This window comes from Hemicordylus capensis, chromosome 1, assembly GCF_027244095.1.
Source record: "Hemicordylus capensis ecotype Gifberg chromosome 1, rHemCap1.1.pri, whole genome shotgun sequence".
In the NCBI taxonomy this organism is placed as follows: domain Eukaryota; kingdom Metazoa; phylum Chordata; class Lepidosauria; order Squamata; family Cordylidae; genus Hemicordylus; species Hemicordylus capensis.
Window position 1 is genome coordinate 186,717,884 of NC_069657.1, and position 16,701 is coordinate 186,734,584.

A 16,701-nucleotide genomic window follows, 5' to 3' on the forward strand; every position below is an offset into this window, starting at 1 on the left:
TCATGGTTTTTCACAGAATATTGGCCAGATCGGGGGGCATTGCTGGACAGCTGAAGACCTGAAGAGCATGGCATAATATATTATTTCACTTGTTTTTTGCCCTTTTTTACCCTCTAGGAACCTAAAAAAAACCCCATTCCTATTCACTCTAGGTTTCATAGTCCATGGTTGTAACCGAGAACACAACCCCTGCAGATAACAAAAGCCACTTCTATATGGCAAAATTTCTATATAGTCAGTGGTGATTTAGATCTACATTTCAGATCATAATGCCCATTTAGTTGAAAAGTAAATTTCTAGCACCTCACTAAAAACACATTTTTCTTGTACAAAGCATTGTTTGTTTAAGGCGCTTCTATCCCATATTTTAAGCACAAAGGCCTCACATGGCAGATTACAGAAAGTATCACTGCTAAGAAAACGAAGATTTTAAAAAATGGTAAAATACATAGGCTCAGGGTTATCTTGCGGAGACAGCTAGAGTATCTTTGCCAGTTCAGTGGACGGGGCCTTGTCCAGTGGACGGGGCCTTGTCTTTCCCTCTCCTACAGTGGATGGAAATGGCTGCAGGAGGATACAGTTCTCAGGTTGGATTCATCAGATCCTTGTATGAGTGAAAAGCAACTTACACAAGAGAACTTTCCTGCCCCCTGCAACCCCCAGAATCTGCTTCTGACTGTCAGAGGACCCCGGGAGCTGGCTGGAATGGATGCAAAGAGAGAGGGAATTTTCTCTGTTTTGACAGTTCCACCCCCACCATCTACTTTATCCCATCCCCCAAGTCTGGTGCATCACAGAAATTGCAAGAGGCAGGAAAAGTTGTTTGTTTTTTTTAAACATATTTAAAGTCCTTGGGCCAGGATTGGCTCTGATGTCTAAAGTTCCCTTGCACAAGCTGCCTTCTGCTTGCATCGAGTCTGAATCTGGCCCCATCTGATTTAGATCACAATGAGAGTTGTACATAGAAGTGTTAAAAAATTGTGCCTGAATACGTTATGCTGAGAAAGAGGGCAAAAGGCAAACACAAATTTAATATTAATAACATGCCATATTTTTGAAAGTTTTAGTTGAGCTTGACTGCAGTTACAAAAGGGAGCAGAAATGCTCCTATGTAGGCAATAGTGCCTTATTTGAAGTCGGTATCAAATTTATTTATTTATTTATACATACATACATACATACATACATTTATATACTGCCTTTCGTTAAAAGAAAACCCCAAGGCGGTTTACAAAAGTTAAAACATACAATAAAAAGGCAATAAAAACATCAAGCAAAAAATATAAAAACGTATAAAAACAGGCATAAAAACAATACAACAGATAAAAACACACAGAAGCAGCAGTAAAAACGATTATGTAAAAGCCTGGGTAAAAAGCCAAGTCTTTAAAAGCTTTCTAAAAGCCGTGATGGAGTCCAAGGAACAAATGGCCACTGGGAGAGCATTCCAGAGTCTAGGAGCAGCAACAGAGAAGGCCCTGTCCCGAGTGCACGACAGCCGGGCCTCTCTCATTATCGGCACCCGGAGCAGGGCCCCCTCAGATGTCCTCGTCAAGTGGGCAGAAACCCTTGGGAGCAGGCGGTCCCTCAAATACCCCGGGCCCAAACCGTTAAGGGCTTTAAAGGTCAAAACCAGCACCTTGAATTGGACCCAGAAACGAACCGGCAACCAGTGCAACTCTTTCAAAATGGGGGTGATGTGTTCCCAACAGGCAGCTCCGGATAAAACCCTCGCTGCCGCATTTTGCACTAGCTGCAGTTTCCGGATATTCTTCAAGGGCAGCCCCACGTAGAGCGCGTTACAGTAATCCAGCCGCGACGTGACTAAGGCATGGGTAACCGTAGCCAGATCTGCCTTCTCTAGAAAGGGACGCAGCTCAAATTCAAATAAGTAGCATATTTTTCATGTGTTTATGTATGGTAGTGTGAAGTGTAGTTATAAAATCTTTTCACTTACTGGCAGTCTGTAAAATAATTTCAATATATAAGTTTAAGTGGTTTTCCCTATAATTTTATTTTGACATTCTTTCTAAACATTTCAATGTGAATATTTCATCTCTGTATGTTAATCTGTTCTTTCTTCTATATATAGTGGTATTGGAAAGAAAGTGAGTTTGAAATGGAAGAAATTAAGGTGTAAGAGTAGTAATGAGCTCATACTGTGAAGGGTCAAACAATTTTACATTAATGAATCACATTAATTAAGTAAAATACTTCATTTCACATAATTTTTGTTAGTCAACCTGAAGAGGGGACGGAATACTGTTTGGTGTGTTGTTTTTTTAAATAGCTGGCAGAAAATATTAGTGCCTTCCAGCTTCACACTGTAGTTGAAATCAGTAGACTTAGAAGTGCTGGATCTTAGCCCAATGAGGGCTGTATCTGTTGAAAAGCAGTATATAAATATTTGCCATATTCGTATCTGTTATTATCTCCCTAATACTAACCCAGTTCCGACATCATATGGCATGGTTTTATCATGGTTTTCTATTACTTTCTAAAACCTCTGAAGTTTTAATTTTTTTTACGCTGGTTTACACCAAACCAGGATTGGCTCTGATGTCTAAATGCAACAAATCCTGGCTTTTCCTAATCAGGGTTTACGAACAAACCAGGATGTGAAGCTAACATTTCAGTGTGCTATCATGGGGAATAGGAAGCCTATGTATTTAGCCCACCCCTATATCTTGATCCTAATTTGACTGAGTGAAAGGGTAGGATGGGCTGAGTATATAAGAAGCTCACGCAGATCTTCTACTCCCCAGAACATTTTTATGTGCCCTGTTTTGAGAGGTGGAGGAGAGAAATGGCTCTATGGATCCTTATGAGGATATTTTTATGTGCAGGTAGTGATAATACTCTGTATGCTTATAAAATGAAAGGCAAAATTCTAAAAGGAATTATGTTTTCTCTTGTTTTTTGTTTCCTTTGCTTTAGCTCTACTGAGAAATCATTTCCTTGGAGATCTTCAGGTACAGTTGTCTTATATGCATTGTGTAGCTTCTAAAAATGTCCCAAGATTTTTTTTTCTCAATTTCTCTCGTAACTTAAATCTTTAAGGGCATATTTATTTGCAAGGCTAACATCTTTGCAAGACTAACTTTCACAGATTTATTTTCAGCATATATGTTCTTCAAGTGGTCACAGTTGCTAATGTGTCCAGAATTGTTGATATGCAAGGGGCTTTTTCTGTGTAGGAAAAAGCTGTACATACTGTATTTATATCACATGTGATGTGAATGTACAAGTGTCTGTTTCACTGTGTGCATGGCATTGCACACAATGATTTTAGAGGTATATGACGCTATTCTGAACATTTTTCTTCCTGCACCTATTAAAGCAAATAAGATTCTTCATGTGTTTGGCTACAAATAGTATGTTGTGGTGATTTAAAGTTTCTGTTTGTAGTATGTTTTATTACAGTGACTTTTAAATCGTCTTCCTAGATTATCAATAATAGGTGAACAGCATGAAAAAAGCATGTATGCCAATACTGATTTTCTTTTGCAATGTGCATAATGTGCATTGTTTCTTAGGTGTGGTGACAGCTGGACCCCAAAAGCTTGGCTAGCACTCGGGATGTGCACGGAACCACGGAGGCATGGTCCGGCACTGGGGGGAGTGTGGCTTTAAGGGCGGGGGGGGTAGTACTCCCCCACCACCGCTCTTCCCCCTCCGGCACTGGACTTTTCTAAAACTTTTTGGGGCGGCAGAGTTCCTCCCTGCCGCCCCTGCCCCTGTCATTGTCTCCCGATTTTACAAGTAGTAAAAGATGGCGCCACGCATGTGCCCATCGCGGCACGCGTGTGCCCGTCGCTGGCACGTGCTCCGGCATATGCAGCATGCATATGGTGGGGGCAGGGGCGGCAGGGAGGAACTCTGCCACCCCAAAAACGTTTTAGAAAAGTCCAGCGCCGGAGGGGGAAGAGCGGCGGGGGGGGGAAGTACCACCCCCCCACCCTTAAAGCCACACTCCCCCCCCGCCAGACCGGACCGGAGGCCTCTTGCATGGCCCCGGACCAGTCCGTGCACACCCCTAGCTAGCACCCGTCACAAACTGAATGTGTGTTTGAGCTGATGCCATCTTCCAGTGGCATCAGTTCCAACTATGAAGAGATGGTTGTGAAAAGCTATGGAAGTAGTACAGTTGGATGGTAGAGTGGTTGCAAGAGACATGGACAAATAAGCTGTATAGACAGATGGTTGCCATTTATTTCACATTCAAATATATGCTATCGTGTGGAAAGCTTGGATTTAGTTCTCTTACTATTGGATTTGTTTCTGTTCCTATAATGCTGTAATTCATTTCCCTTCTTAATTTTTAAAAAAAATCAAAACCTGAAAGTATGTCCTAGAATGTGCCCCGTAATCTTTCTGAAACATGCAGCGACACATCAGCAATCAGTGTGGAAACGGTTCCCTAAGGATAGGAAGTTTAGAAAACACTGTTGTAACATGATAATTAATAACTCTGGCTACATTACCTTGTTGTTCTACATAGTAAATGCAATAATTCTAGCCAGCTCCTTGCTACTATAGGTAAAGGATAATTGGTTTCTGTAGACATTGCATTGTAGCACTCAAGCACAGGTAGTATCTTGATCTGAAGTCTACAGAAGCTATATAGAGGCAACCAGTTTTAGCAATAGCAATAGCAATAGCACTTACATTTATATACCGCTTTATAGCCAGAGCTCTCTAAGTGGTTTACAATGATTTAGCATATTGCCCCCAACATTCTGGGTACTCATTTTACCGACCTCGGAAGGATGGAAGGCTGAGTCAACCTTGAGCCCCTGGTCAGGATCAAACTTGTAACCTTCTGGTTACAGGGCGGCAGTTTTACCACTGTGCCACCAGGGGCTCAGTTTTGCTTATTTGTTAACAGCACAGAGGACAAAAGGAAACCATGACATTAGTTCCCCAACACTTCACACAGCAAATGGTGAACTTCTATCACATTGCTAGATTAGAGCCAGCCATCAACCTTCAGAAGCGATGGAGCAGACTGATGTATCTTAATGTTCCTATTGTGCTCCTGTAGCAGTACATTAACATGTTATGACTAGTTTGTCATTTGCTGAGAAACATTTTTGTAGTGGATTCCTGAAATTTCCTTTGCCTCTTAAAAGGTTTGTTAGCAAAGTAAAATGCTAGCCTTTGAAAAGGTAACTCTGAGTAATATAGAGTTTCACTCTGTAATCAAGCCTGATTATACATCTAAGTAGCAACTGCAAATGTATGCAAAAATTGCACATTTATGTAACATCTCACTTAACTTTTTTGCTATAAATTACATTCTTTTTTTAAAAAAATGTTGCTTTTTATATTGACTAATTTGTGAAACATTGAATCAGGTATTTAAAGTTTATTTTTGTGACATATGGACATATGTATTATTTGAAATATATTTAATTGAAGTTGCATGGCAGCTGCATCCTTTGTTTTATTCTCTCCCCTGCCCTGATCCCAGTACAGTTTCCCTTAGTCTAGGATCTGAAGCTACAGTTTGATCCTGGTTTGTTTAAACAAACCATAGGTAAAATTAATCACAGTTCCCGAGTTTGGATGACATTCAGTGCTGTGTGGTTAGCTTAAAATTGAAAGTGGGAATTGCTGATCTGTTCTGATGTGTAGAGGCAGCAGATGAGGGAGCCTGAGCAATGGTGATTGTTTGTACCTGCTCTGTGTTAATGCGTATACAAGCTGTGAGCATTCTCTCTTTGGTTTTGGCATTTTCACACTTATTTATGGTTGTGCTATATGGAACCTAGCTACCTCACTTCCCTTAGGGATCCTCAGTCCTGTACAGCATTTCTGAATTTATCATTACTTTGATAGTACTATCTCAAATATTTATTTATACTGAATTGGAAACAGGTTCTTTTTCATATATATGTTTTCTACACACCTTCATAACACACTGCTTTGGACTGTAAATACTTTGACTTATCTTGAACAGAACACTGTGGCTAACATCTTTACTAAATTAGTTAAGAGTCAATAGTACTACTAAGAAATTACTCTAAAATACTATTAAGTTTCAATAGGACTTCTTGTAAATGAAGTCAGGGTGTCACCCTGTGTGTTTATCATTGCCTTTCTCTTAAACTCCCACGTTTGGGAGCAGATGGGGGCAATATATGTGACCGCCATGGGGTTTTTTTACATTCTGGATTTCTCTCACCTCTTCTTTTTGTGTTCTATTTACATAATGTTTCTTTCTGCTTCCATGTGCTTTACTATGTGAACTTTCTCAAAAAATGTTCAGTTTGTAGAAGTTGTGGCTTCTGCAGGTACAGTATGCCCCTCCCACTGCAGCTTTCCATGCCACATCCCATGCCATTCCCATAGATCCCCTGACTTTTGGGAGTGGATTTCAGGGGGCCTCAGGGAGCTGCAGTAGGGAGGAGGAGCAGGGAAATGCTTGTGCTAGTGCCATTGCACACTCAGCACTAATTAGGATACAACATTAAATCTTCATTTATCTCTTTGTGCGTGTTCAGAAATGTGGGTGTGCATGTTCTCCATTTTTTCAATATGTTCTGTCTTTTCCCCCTCCCTTTTAAAAAAATTAGCAAACTTTTCTAATCAAATATTAACAGAGTGTCCCAACTGTGCACAGGCAACCTGAAAATTCTCCCATTTGACTTTTTTTGTTCTTATATTCCCCTACTAGTATGTGTAAGCCCGTTGTAATAACGGGCTCTAGTGGGGGGGCGGTTCCCGCTGCCGCCTCACCCGCCTCGGGCGCACTCCTTGGGCCGACACCTCCGCCGCCGCCTCGGGCGCTCTCTCCGCCCGCCGTTTCTTGTGGCGGCGGCCGCCGCCATCGGAGCCAGTCGCCCCGCCACGGCCACCGCCTCCTTGGCCCGCACTCCTTTGGCCGAGGCCGCGGCTCCGCCGCCGCCTCGGCCGCACTCTCCGCCCGCCGCTTCTGCTCCTTCTGGTCTCCCGTGGCGGCAGCCGCCGCCATCGGGGCCAGTCGCCCACTGGCGGCCGGGTCCAACATGGCCGCCCATCTCTGCGCATGCCCAGAACGGGCGAAAAAGACACGGGCGGCACGGACGCACGCCCAAGGCTTTTATGGGTAAGGATTAGTAGTCTCTCAGAAGAACATAGAAAGCTGCCTTATAGTGTCAGACCATTGGTCCATTAACCTAGTATTGTCCATTCTGATTGGCAGTGGTTCTCCAGGCTCTCTTCTAGCCCTGGTACACTTTGACCTTTCTAGCCCTGATCATTCTTCACTTTGAATGAGTGATGCTGTGGATTGAACCCGAGTCCTTCTGCATGCTAGGACATTGACCAGGGATTCAAATCCCTGCTCAGTCATCAAGCTCGCTGGATGACTGGCTAGTTGCTCTCTCCCTCAGCTGACCTTACAGGGTGCTTATTAGGTTGAAAGACATCATGTGTACCACCTCAAGTTCCTTGGAAGAAGGATGGGCTGTAAATGGGTGGGCTATAATATTTTCTTTAAAAAGATCCAGTATTGTGTAGTACAAGGGATAAGACTGTTATGCCAGTTCAATATATAATGTAAACATGGTTTGTTTTGAGAATGTGATATACCTGACTAGTTTTGTGTGGTGTACTATTACTAGAATATAAAGAAAATCTATGATTGTCAGGCTTTGGCCAAGCTTTGAGGCAAGCTGGGGTGGGGGCCAGATTCCAGAGCAGATGAGGATTGAAAGGGCCAGAGGCAGTAAATATGGTCAAGACAGGCTGGAGTCTAGCACTAGATCAGGCAGATGAGGATCAAAGGACCAGAGGCAGAAGGCAGAAGAATAGTCTGATGGTCAGATACGGGGGGTTGAGGCAAGACAAGGCAGGCTGTGTTGCTGTTTGAGACATACCCAAGATTGGAGCAAGAGCCAACCTCAGTCCGACATACCCAAGATTGGGTATGTCAACTCCTCAGTCCGACATACCCAAGATTGGAGCAAGAGCCAACCAGGCCCCTCTTGGTTCCCTGGGTCACTTGGATAAAGGGTCACAGTACCAGCTTTAGCCATTATAAGGTTGGTACTGCAACACAAAGCAGAGATCAAGCTAATAACTCTTTCAGCTTAGAAGTTCCTAGAGTGCTGCGTAGGGATGTGCACTGAACCACGGCCGTTCCACTGGTTCGAAGGCGGCGAGCAGGGGAGGGTGCACTTACACTTCCCGCCACTTTTCCCCTTCCAGCATCCTTTGTTTAGAAAGCTAATCAGGGTGGCAGTGTACCTCCCTGCCGCCCTGTTGCCCCCGTTGGCTGGATATGGCCGGAAGTCCCCAGATCATGCAGACACGCTGGGGACTTCCAGCCAACAGGGGCAACGGGGCAGCAGGGAGGTATGCTGCCACCTGATTACCTTTCTAAACAAAGGGTGCTGGCGGGGGGGGGGGAAGCGGCGGGAGGGGTAAGTGCACCCTCCCCCACTCTTAAAGTGGTAGCCCTGCCGCCTTTGAACCAGCGAAATCGCCAGTTCTTCAAACCAGTTCGGAGGCCCATACAGGATCTCCGAACTAGTTCAGTGCACATCCCTAGTGCAGAGTTTAAGGCAGCCCTGCAGATCAGCACCTTGCAGATCTTTAAGAGCAGCACCCACTTATATTTGGAGATACTGTAGATAGTCAGGCATAGGTCCTGCCATTATGCTTGCCACTGGAAAGGCTGGAATTGCCATTTAAAGAACCAAGTGTCCCATGGGAATGACAGGATAGGTAGATGCCATTGTTAAACCTGATGAGGGAAAAACCGGAGCTGACCTTTTCCCCTAAGATCCTTTCTTCTGTAGGATATTAAGAAGAATAAGCCAACCAATATTTGAAAATGTTTAATTACTAGGCTAGCATACAGAGAGCTACATTAGGCATACCTGAGGGCTTGTGCATGCCAAGTAGGTGTTCCAATTGTTTCTCTCTTTAGAACAGCAATGCCATACCACAAACCACTTTTAAAACTGTTTCACAAGCCTCTTACCATGTGGTGTGGGAGGCTTTTGGCCAAGAAACATAAGTTGAAAACTCACCTGGAACTAGTTCAGAAATACTTGGAACAATTCTTTGGAACTCGTTACACAGTACTTTCAATTCTTGCCTTAGATTTTAATCTTTGCTTTTTCTTTTCTCTTCTTCTGTTCCCTGAATGCAGCTATCCCTTTATTTGGTCTGCCTTTGTTGGCAAGTATTTTTTCAGCAGGTCCATAAGGTGAACACCATTTATTTTAAAATTTATTTAAACTATTTTATTCTGCATCATTCCATGTTTAAGGTCACTCACTGTGTGTGTGTGTGTGTGTGTGTGTGTGTGTGTGTGTGTGTGTTTGGGTTTTTTTAAGCCACCTTTTGAATTCTGGAAATTAAAGGCATGGTATAAATATCCTAAGTACATTCTTTAAAAAAAATAAAATACAAGCAAATACACCCCAAACATCAGCAATTAATGACCTCAGTTCACAAAACCTTTCTGAATAAAAGCATCGCCTAATGGCCATTAAAGACATGTAAGCAAACCTCCTCCACTAGGCTGCTCACTGATTCCACTGAAAAAGCTCTGCTGCTTGCTAAGATTGATGTGACCTCATGCAATGATGGGACACAGAGCACAGTACTCAGGGCAAATTTAATTGGCAAGGAATACTGTATGAGATGGTCCCATGCGTATGCAGGTCCCAGACTTTAAAGCACCTTGAATTTAAATAGGAAGCTAACAAGTAGGCAGAGTTGGCTCTGTTTGTTAGTTTCATCAGCTAACTCAGGGCTGCACAGCTTTGGCCCTCCTGCAACAACAAATGGGAGACTACAACTCCCATAATCTCTTGACTATTGCCCATTGGGCTGGGGTTGATGGGAGTCAACCAAAGTTGTGCAGCTCTGAGCAAACTATTGCAGATTGGTTGTCCTCCAGCAGGCAGGCAGCAACATGTTGCACCAGCTAAAATTTTCAACTTGATTTTCAAAGGGAAGCCTCGCATAATGTGCATTGCAATAGTCTGACAATTAACCTCTAAATATAGCATTCAGTTCAGGAGCAGTCTATTTTATAGCTGCTTCCCTCATAAATACAAAGCCATTTTATGTTTAACTAAGCTTTATTCAGAAACAACTCAATTTCTCTCTTTCTCCTTTCCCTCCCTTTCCTTTCTGACTCCAGACCCCACCCCACACACACATACACACTCACTACAGGATCCCTATAGGGGCAAACTTCAAATTAACAAAACATAAAATAATGCTAGATAGAATACAACACATAAGGTAAAGTGTGCCATCAAGTCAATTTGACTCCTGGCGCCCACAGAGCCCTGTGGTTTTCTTTGATAGAATACAAGAGGGGTTTACCATTGCCTCCTCTCGCACAGTATGAGATGATGCCTTTCAGCATCTTCCTATATCACTGCTGCCCGATATAGTACCAGTGGGGATTCGAACTGGCAACCTTCTGCTTGTTAGTCAAGCATTTCCCCGCTGCGCCATTTAAGTGGCTGAGAATACAGCACATACCTCCCCTTTATTTAAAATTTAAAATGATTTAAAATTTGGTGACAAAGTCTTGATGTTTCTCAGGTGGTTTCCTGTCACTCCTAATTCTTGGGGTCTCTGGCACAGGAGCTATTAATGATTTGTTTTTTGGTACAGAGGATTGTCCATCACTTTCATCAGCCTCATCCATGAGGTCAAAACTGGAGGCATATCAAATTCCTCTTCAGTTCCTTTCTTGAGATCAGACACCATTCCCTCTTTTCTCATAATCTGCAGGCTTGAAAGTCTCAAACTGTTCCATTTATTTCCATCATCCAGTAAGACAGGATCTCCTCAGATTTCGATCATTTGTTTTGGTCCACATACAATTTATATTTTTGTTACTTCTCCCTTACTCAATCATGAATCTGATCCACATACAGTATATATTTTTGTTGCTTCTCCCTTACTCGATCATGAATCTCTGCATCCTCAGGGTGAGATGGCACAAAAGGCCGTATCAGTTGTTTCCATGGGGTAAGTTTGGTGGTAGCTTTGCATCTTCTCAGTAGTTCAGAAGATGATTTTTCTATAGTAGGAGAAGTTCGATAGCAAATAGTTTTACGGATTGCCTCCTTCCAGAGTTGTTGTTGCATAGTAGCCAGTTGTAATTTTTTCTCTCTAATCTGTTCATTCTTTCCGCTAAGCCATTCCTTTGAGGATGGTACAAGGAAATAGTCTTGTGTTTTATCCCATGGTTATGCAAATATTGTTCCATTTCAAAGGAGGGAATCTGTGTCCCATTGTCAGTTACTAGTTCTTTTGGAAGACCTTCTCTCACAAAAATTGCAGCCATGAACTATATCACCTTGTTTGTGGTAATGTTGTCAGCAAATGAAACTTCTGGCCACTTGGAATAATAATCCCCCATCACTATTAAAAAAAATTGTTTGTGAGTTGGTTATTTTATGTATTTATCTATTTAGCATATTTCTATACTGCCTGATATATACATCTCTAGGCAGTGTACAAAATTTAAAATATTTAAAAGTTACAAATTAAAATACATGACAATAAAAACAATAGAAGAAAATAGATATTAAAACACGTTTTTTAAAATTATTAAAATTAATTATAATTAAAAGCCTGCAAAAACAGGAGAGTCTTTAGGTTCTTCCTGAAAACAAACAGAGAAGGAGTTGCTCTTATTTCAGCAGGGAGCATATTCCAAAGCCTTGGGGCAGCCACAGAGAAAGCCCAGTCATGAGTCACCACCAAACGAGCCAGTGGCATCCGTAACCGGACCTCTCCAGAAGATCATATAGGTGGCTGAGTTTATGACAGGAGGAGCTCTCTTAAATAGCCTGGACCTAAGCCGTTAAGGGCTTTATAGGTAAGAACCAGCACTTTGTATTTCACCCGGAAGCATATCGGCATCCAGTGCAGTTCTTTCAAAACCAGTGTTATGTGATCCCTTTGTGTTGTCCCAGAGACCAATCTGGCTGCCGCATTCTGTACTAATTATAGTTTCCGGACAACGTACAAAGGAAGTCACATGTAGAGCGCATTCCAGATTATCAAAAGGTCCCATTATATCCAGAGCAAGGACTACAGGCATACTCTACTGGAGTCAAGGGAGTGGTAAACATCTTCTTTGATTTCACATGCAGGACAACTCATATAGTGCCTGATCAAATTTTCAATGTGTTCATCCATACCTGGTCACCAAAAACTTTCTCTGATTTGCTTTTTAGTCAAGCTCATGCCTAGGTGACCTTCATGGGCAATTGTGATCACTTTTGCTTGTAAGGAGGTTGGCACCACCAAACAATCAGTCCTCAGCACCAGCTCACTGAGAAGGAACAAATCACTCACAATGTGCATGTGTCGTTGACGATGTTCAGTACCTTGTTTTTTCATGGCCATCAATTAGTTATGTAAGGTTTAAGTTCAGTAAGCACTTGATCAGCACTGAGGGCCACTTTGTACTCAGAAGACATGATCACTCCATGAGCAGATGAAGCTATTTGCACAATTACTACTACAGTTCTTCTTTCAGCTCCTCTTCATCTGCAAGTGGGATAAACAATCTGCAGTTGTATTCTGAATACAATATCTTCCAGGTGGAAGATATTCCACCTGGAAATCAAAGTCCATAAGTCTGGTGATCCATTTGGCTGTTCTTGGGATTGCTCGACTTGATCCCAAATAGTAAATAAAGCAGATAGGGGTTTATAGCCTGACCACAAAGTGGATTTTCTGCCCCACAAGTAAGTCCTGACGCTTCAGGACTCACCACCCAGAAACATGCTAGAGCTTATTTTTTAATGACAGAATACATCTTATCTAATGCAGTAAGCACTCTGGAAGCAAAGGCAACTGTAAATGCCCTGTCGCCTTTTTTGCTGGGTCAAGACAGCACCCAAACCATATTCAGAAGTGTCAGTGGTTACAACAGTGTGCCTATTGGTGTCAAAAGAAGTGAGCAATGGCTGATTTTATAGTCTGAAAACTAGCCTTGCAGCATGTATCCCAGTTAAATGCAACATTCTTTTTAAAAAGAAGATTCAGTGGAGCAACATTTGAAGCAAATTGTCTAACAACTTTAGAGTAATAAAGACTTCTGTCAGTTTAGCATCATGCTCCTCAATAGTTTTGCCATACACTAAAATGTCAACCTGAAAGTGATGCCATCCGTAGTCCCAAAAATTGCATGCATCAATCCTTGAAATTCCAAAGCTACAGAGGCTAATCCAAAAGGCCGTCTTTTGAACTGAAAAGGACCTCTGGGGTAATGAAGGCTGTGTATTTGCAAGAACTTTTGGGCAGAGGAATTTGATGATAGGCCGAAGACAATTCAAGTTGTGAATTCTGAGGCCTCTTTCAGAGTAAGCAGCATTTAATTGGCATTGGATAATGGTGAACTCTACTACCATATTGAAGTTCACATTTCTTAAATCTATGCACATTCGAAGTGTGCCATTTGATTTCCATACAATGGGAAAGACCCGTTCTGATGAATCATGCTTCTATGATGTCAGCATGCTGTAGTCTTAAGAGCTCCTCTTTAAGTGATGGGCACAACGCTATGGGTGCATTCCTAACTTTGTGTTATACAGGTATTGTATTTGTCATCATCTGAATTTTATGTTTGAAATATATGGCAGTGCCAGGAGTATCAGCAAACATGTTTGAGAAATCATCAATCATATCATCATATGAATGCTCCATCATTTGTAATACAGGTTCCATGCTATTTGGCTCTAACATTCTCCATAGTTCTTTCTGATGGTTTCAGCCCCATATTGAGACTCCTTTTTGTGACACACAATTTCAATTCTGAATACATCCTTTGTATTCCAGGACAGCAGTGAAGTATCCATTTATGGCAATAGGGGAACCTCCATATCCCGATAGGTGGATGTCTGAAGGCTGCAGATGTGATGTAGTAAGGAGTTCCTTGTAAAATGGAAGGGAAATGATAGTGTACAGAGAACCAGAATCAGCCAGCATCTGCACTTCATGGCCATTAAGTTTAACTGGACAATGTGGAGAAGCAGGCTCTGAGTCTATCACACTCAAAACGCTGTCAGGCAGTGGTTCATCTGCCTCATTTTTATAGTGAATCAGTAATGGAGCGGACAGCTGACTTGCAAACCTTAGCAAAGTGTTCCCTTTTTTTGCGCCTATTGCAAGTGACCTTCCGTGTAGAACAATGAGCAAAATTGGCTTTGTGGGCAGAGTCTCCACATTGGTAGCAGTAGTAGCGCTTCCTTTCTTGTGCTGCCACTTTCTGGGGCAGTGCCATATGAGAAGATTGGGATTGTAAAGATTTAGACTAAACATCCTGAATTTCAGGAAGTTGGTTTTGGGTTACCAAAGACAGCGATTTGGCACAGTGAAGAGCATTTTCCACCCTCCTAGCCATCTCTATAACTTTATCCAAGGTAAGTTTCCACTCCAGTAGCAGTTTCTCACACAGTTTTGAGCAGTTTGTTTTCATAATATTCTGATACCTGATCATTTCATTAATAATGAAACTCACAGTGTAAACTCACAGGTTACACTTAAGGCATGCAATGCTGTGACATATTGATCACTAGATTCACCAGGCAGTTGGGATCTAGAACAGAACTTGTAACGTTCAGTAATCACATTCAAAGTAGGGTTGAAATGATCATATAAGGCTTGAAGGGTAGTTTCATAAGGGTTGGCAACCCCTTCCACGTTGGTAGGAAATAGCAAATGGATATATTTTCTTTGGCCTTCAGGGCCCAGGCAGTGAAGCCTTCTGCTTTGCTAGAGTAAAGTCAGCGGTCTGTATAGTGAGGAGGTAAATGCAGAAGTAGGACCTTCATTGTTTCCAGGGAAAGCAGGTTCTCCTGGGGTTGACAAGAAAAAAGGTGATGGTGGGATCTGAGCCATGCTGCCATGGGATCCAGTGAGCAACAGAATCCAGGAATGATAAGGGAAAAGTACCTTCAGGGATTGTGCAGGTCAGGAAACTGGAGAAACAAGCAGCAACAGCAATAGTAGAATGCAGCAGTTCAGGAATGTAGGTCCAGTAATGCAGTGAAATGAAGATGCAGGAACCTTCATAAGCTTTGCAGGCTCACACACATTGCTGGTTCAAAATCTCATCGCCAAATGTTTTATAGCTGTTTCCCTTGTTAAATACAAAGCAATCTTGTGTTTTTAAAACTAAGCTTTATTCAGAAACCACTCCACTTTTCTTCTCCTTTCCCTTCCACTTATAAGATTTTGACTTGTTTGAAGCTTTAAAAAAAATCAATAGACTGATCCACATCAAGATCAATACACAGAGTCCTGATAACATGTCCTATATCTGTGCCAAGTTTCAAAACTCTAGGCCAAGCCATTCAAGAAATATGAAAATGAACCTTTTTTCCCTTGGGGGAAATCATGGGGTCCTCTAGAAGAGTTGGCAAACAGACCTGAGTCCCCAGGTCCATGCCTAACAGAGCCAGCGTGGTGTAGTGGCTAGAGTGCTGGACTAGGACCGGGGAGACCCGAGTTCAAATCCTCATTCAGCCATGATACTTGCTGGCTGACTCTGGGCCAGTCACTTCTCTCTCAGCCTAACCTACTTCACAGGGCTGTTGTAAGAAAAAACCTAAGTATGTAGTACACTGCTCTGGGCTCCTTGGAGGAAGACTGGGATATAAATGTTAGTAGTAGTAGTAGTAATAATAATAATAATAATAATAATAATAATAATAATAATAATAATCCCAGTGGTAACTGGCGCCCTGGGTGCAGTTCCAAAAGACCTTGAAGAGCACCTCAACACCATAGGGACCACAGAAATCACCATCAGCCAATTACAAAAAGCAGCTTTACTGGGAACAGCCTATATTCTGCGGCGATATCTATAACAACTGACAATAAAATTCAGCCATCCCAGGTCCTTGGGAAGGACCTGATGTCTGGATAAAACAAACCAGTCAATAACACCTACCTGACTCTGTAAGCAAGAAATAACAATAATAATAATAGCAGCACCCCTGACAACACAATCTGAGCCTGCCATTAGTGGTGTGTATGGTTTTGGTCCGGCCCCATGGGAAAGACCGCCGGACCGGTCCGGCGGTCTGGATGGGCAGGGTGGTGGTAGTAACCCCCCCCCCCGCCGCCGCTCTTCCCCCTCCGACGCTGATCCGTTGAAAAATCTTCTTGGGGCGGCAGAGTTCCTCCCTGCCGCTCCTGCCCCCGTTGTTGTTAGTTAAGGCTTAAAAGAGACGAGCGCTAGCGGTGAACATGTGCCCTGCGTGGCGCGCACGCTCATTTTTTATGCACGCGGCAGCATCAGAAACGAGTGCGCACCGCGCAGGGCACATGCGCGCTGCTAGCACTCGTCTCTTTTAAGCTTTAACTAACAATGATGGGGGCAGGGGCGGCAGGGAGGAACTCTGCCGCCCCAAGAAGATTTTTCAACGGACCAGCGCCGGAGGGGGAAGAGCGGCGGGGGGGGGGGATAAGTACTACCACCACCACCCTGCTTAAAGTCACAGTCCCCCCCTGCCGGACTGGGGGGACTCCGGACCATGCACACCCCTACCTGCCATCCTGTTCCAGTGGTATAATAGCAGTTCCTTCAACCTCTACCTTTTCAGCCTCATCCATTTTACTGTTGCCTACAAATACCGGTTTAGTACCAAGAAAGAAACTCAAATTCTAAGCTACTTAGTTTATGAAATATGAAGTGTGATCAGCATGTTGTGATACTTG

At 42.9% G+C, this 16,701-nt stretch overlaps 1 protein-coding gene across 12 annotated transcripts in view; it reads left to right on the plus strand.

Moving 5' to 3' along the window:
• PKP4 (plakophilin 4) overlaps positions 1-16,701 on the plus strand; it is a 195,082-nt gene that overhangs the window by 92,993 nt on the left and 85,388 nt on the right. For 11 of the 12 annotated variants that reach the window (XM_053259922.1, XM_053259940.1, XM_053259989.1 and 8 more), the window contains exon 4: positions 2,938-2,972. In XM_053259922.1, coding sequence (XP_053115897.1) covers positions 2,938-2,972 — 35 coding nt within the window. Of the gene's footprint in view, positions 1-2,937; positions 2,973-9,142; positions 9,200-16,701 lie in introns of all 12 variants that reach the window. The other variant, XM_053260018.1, reaches the window with a different exon arrangement.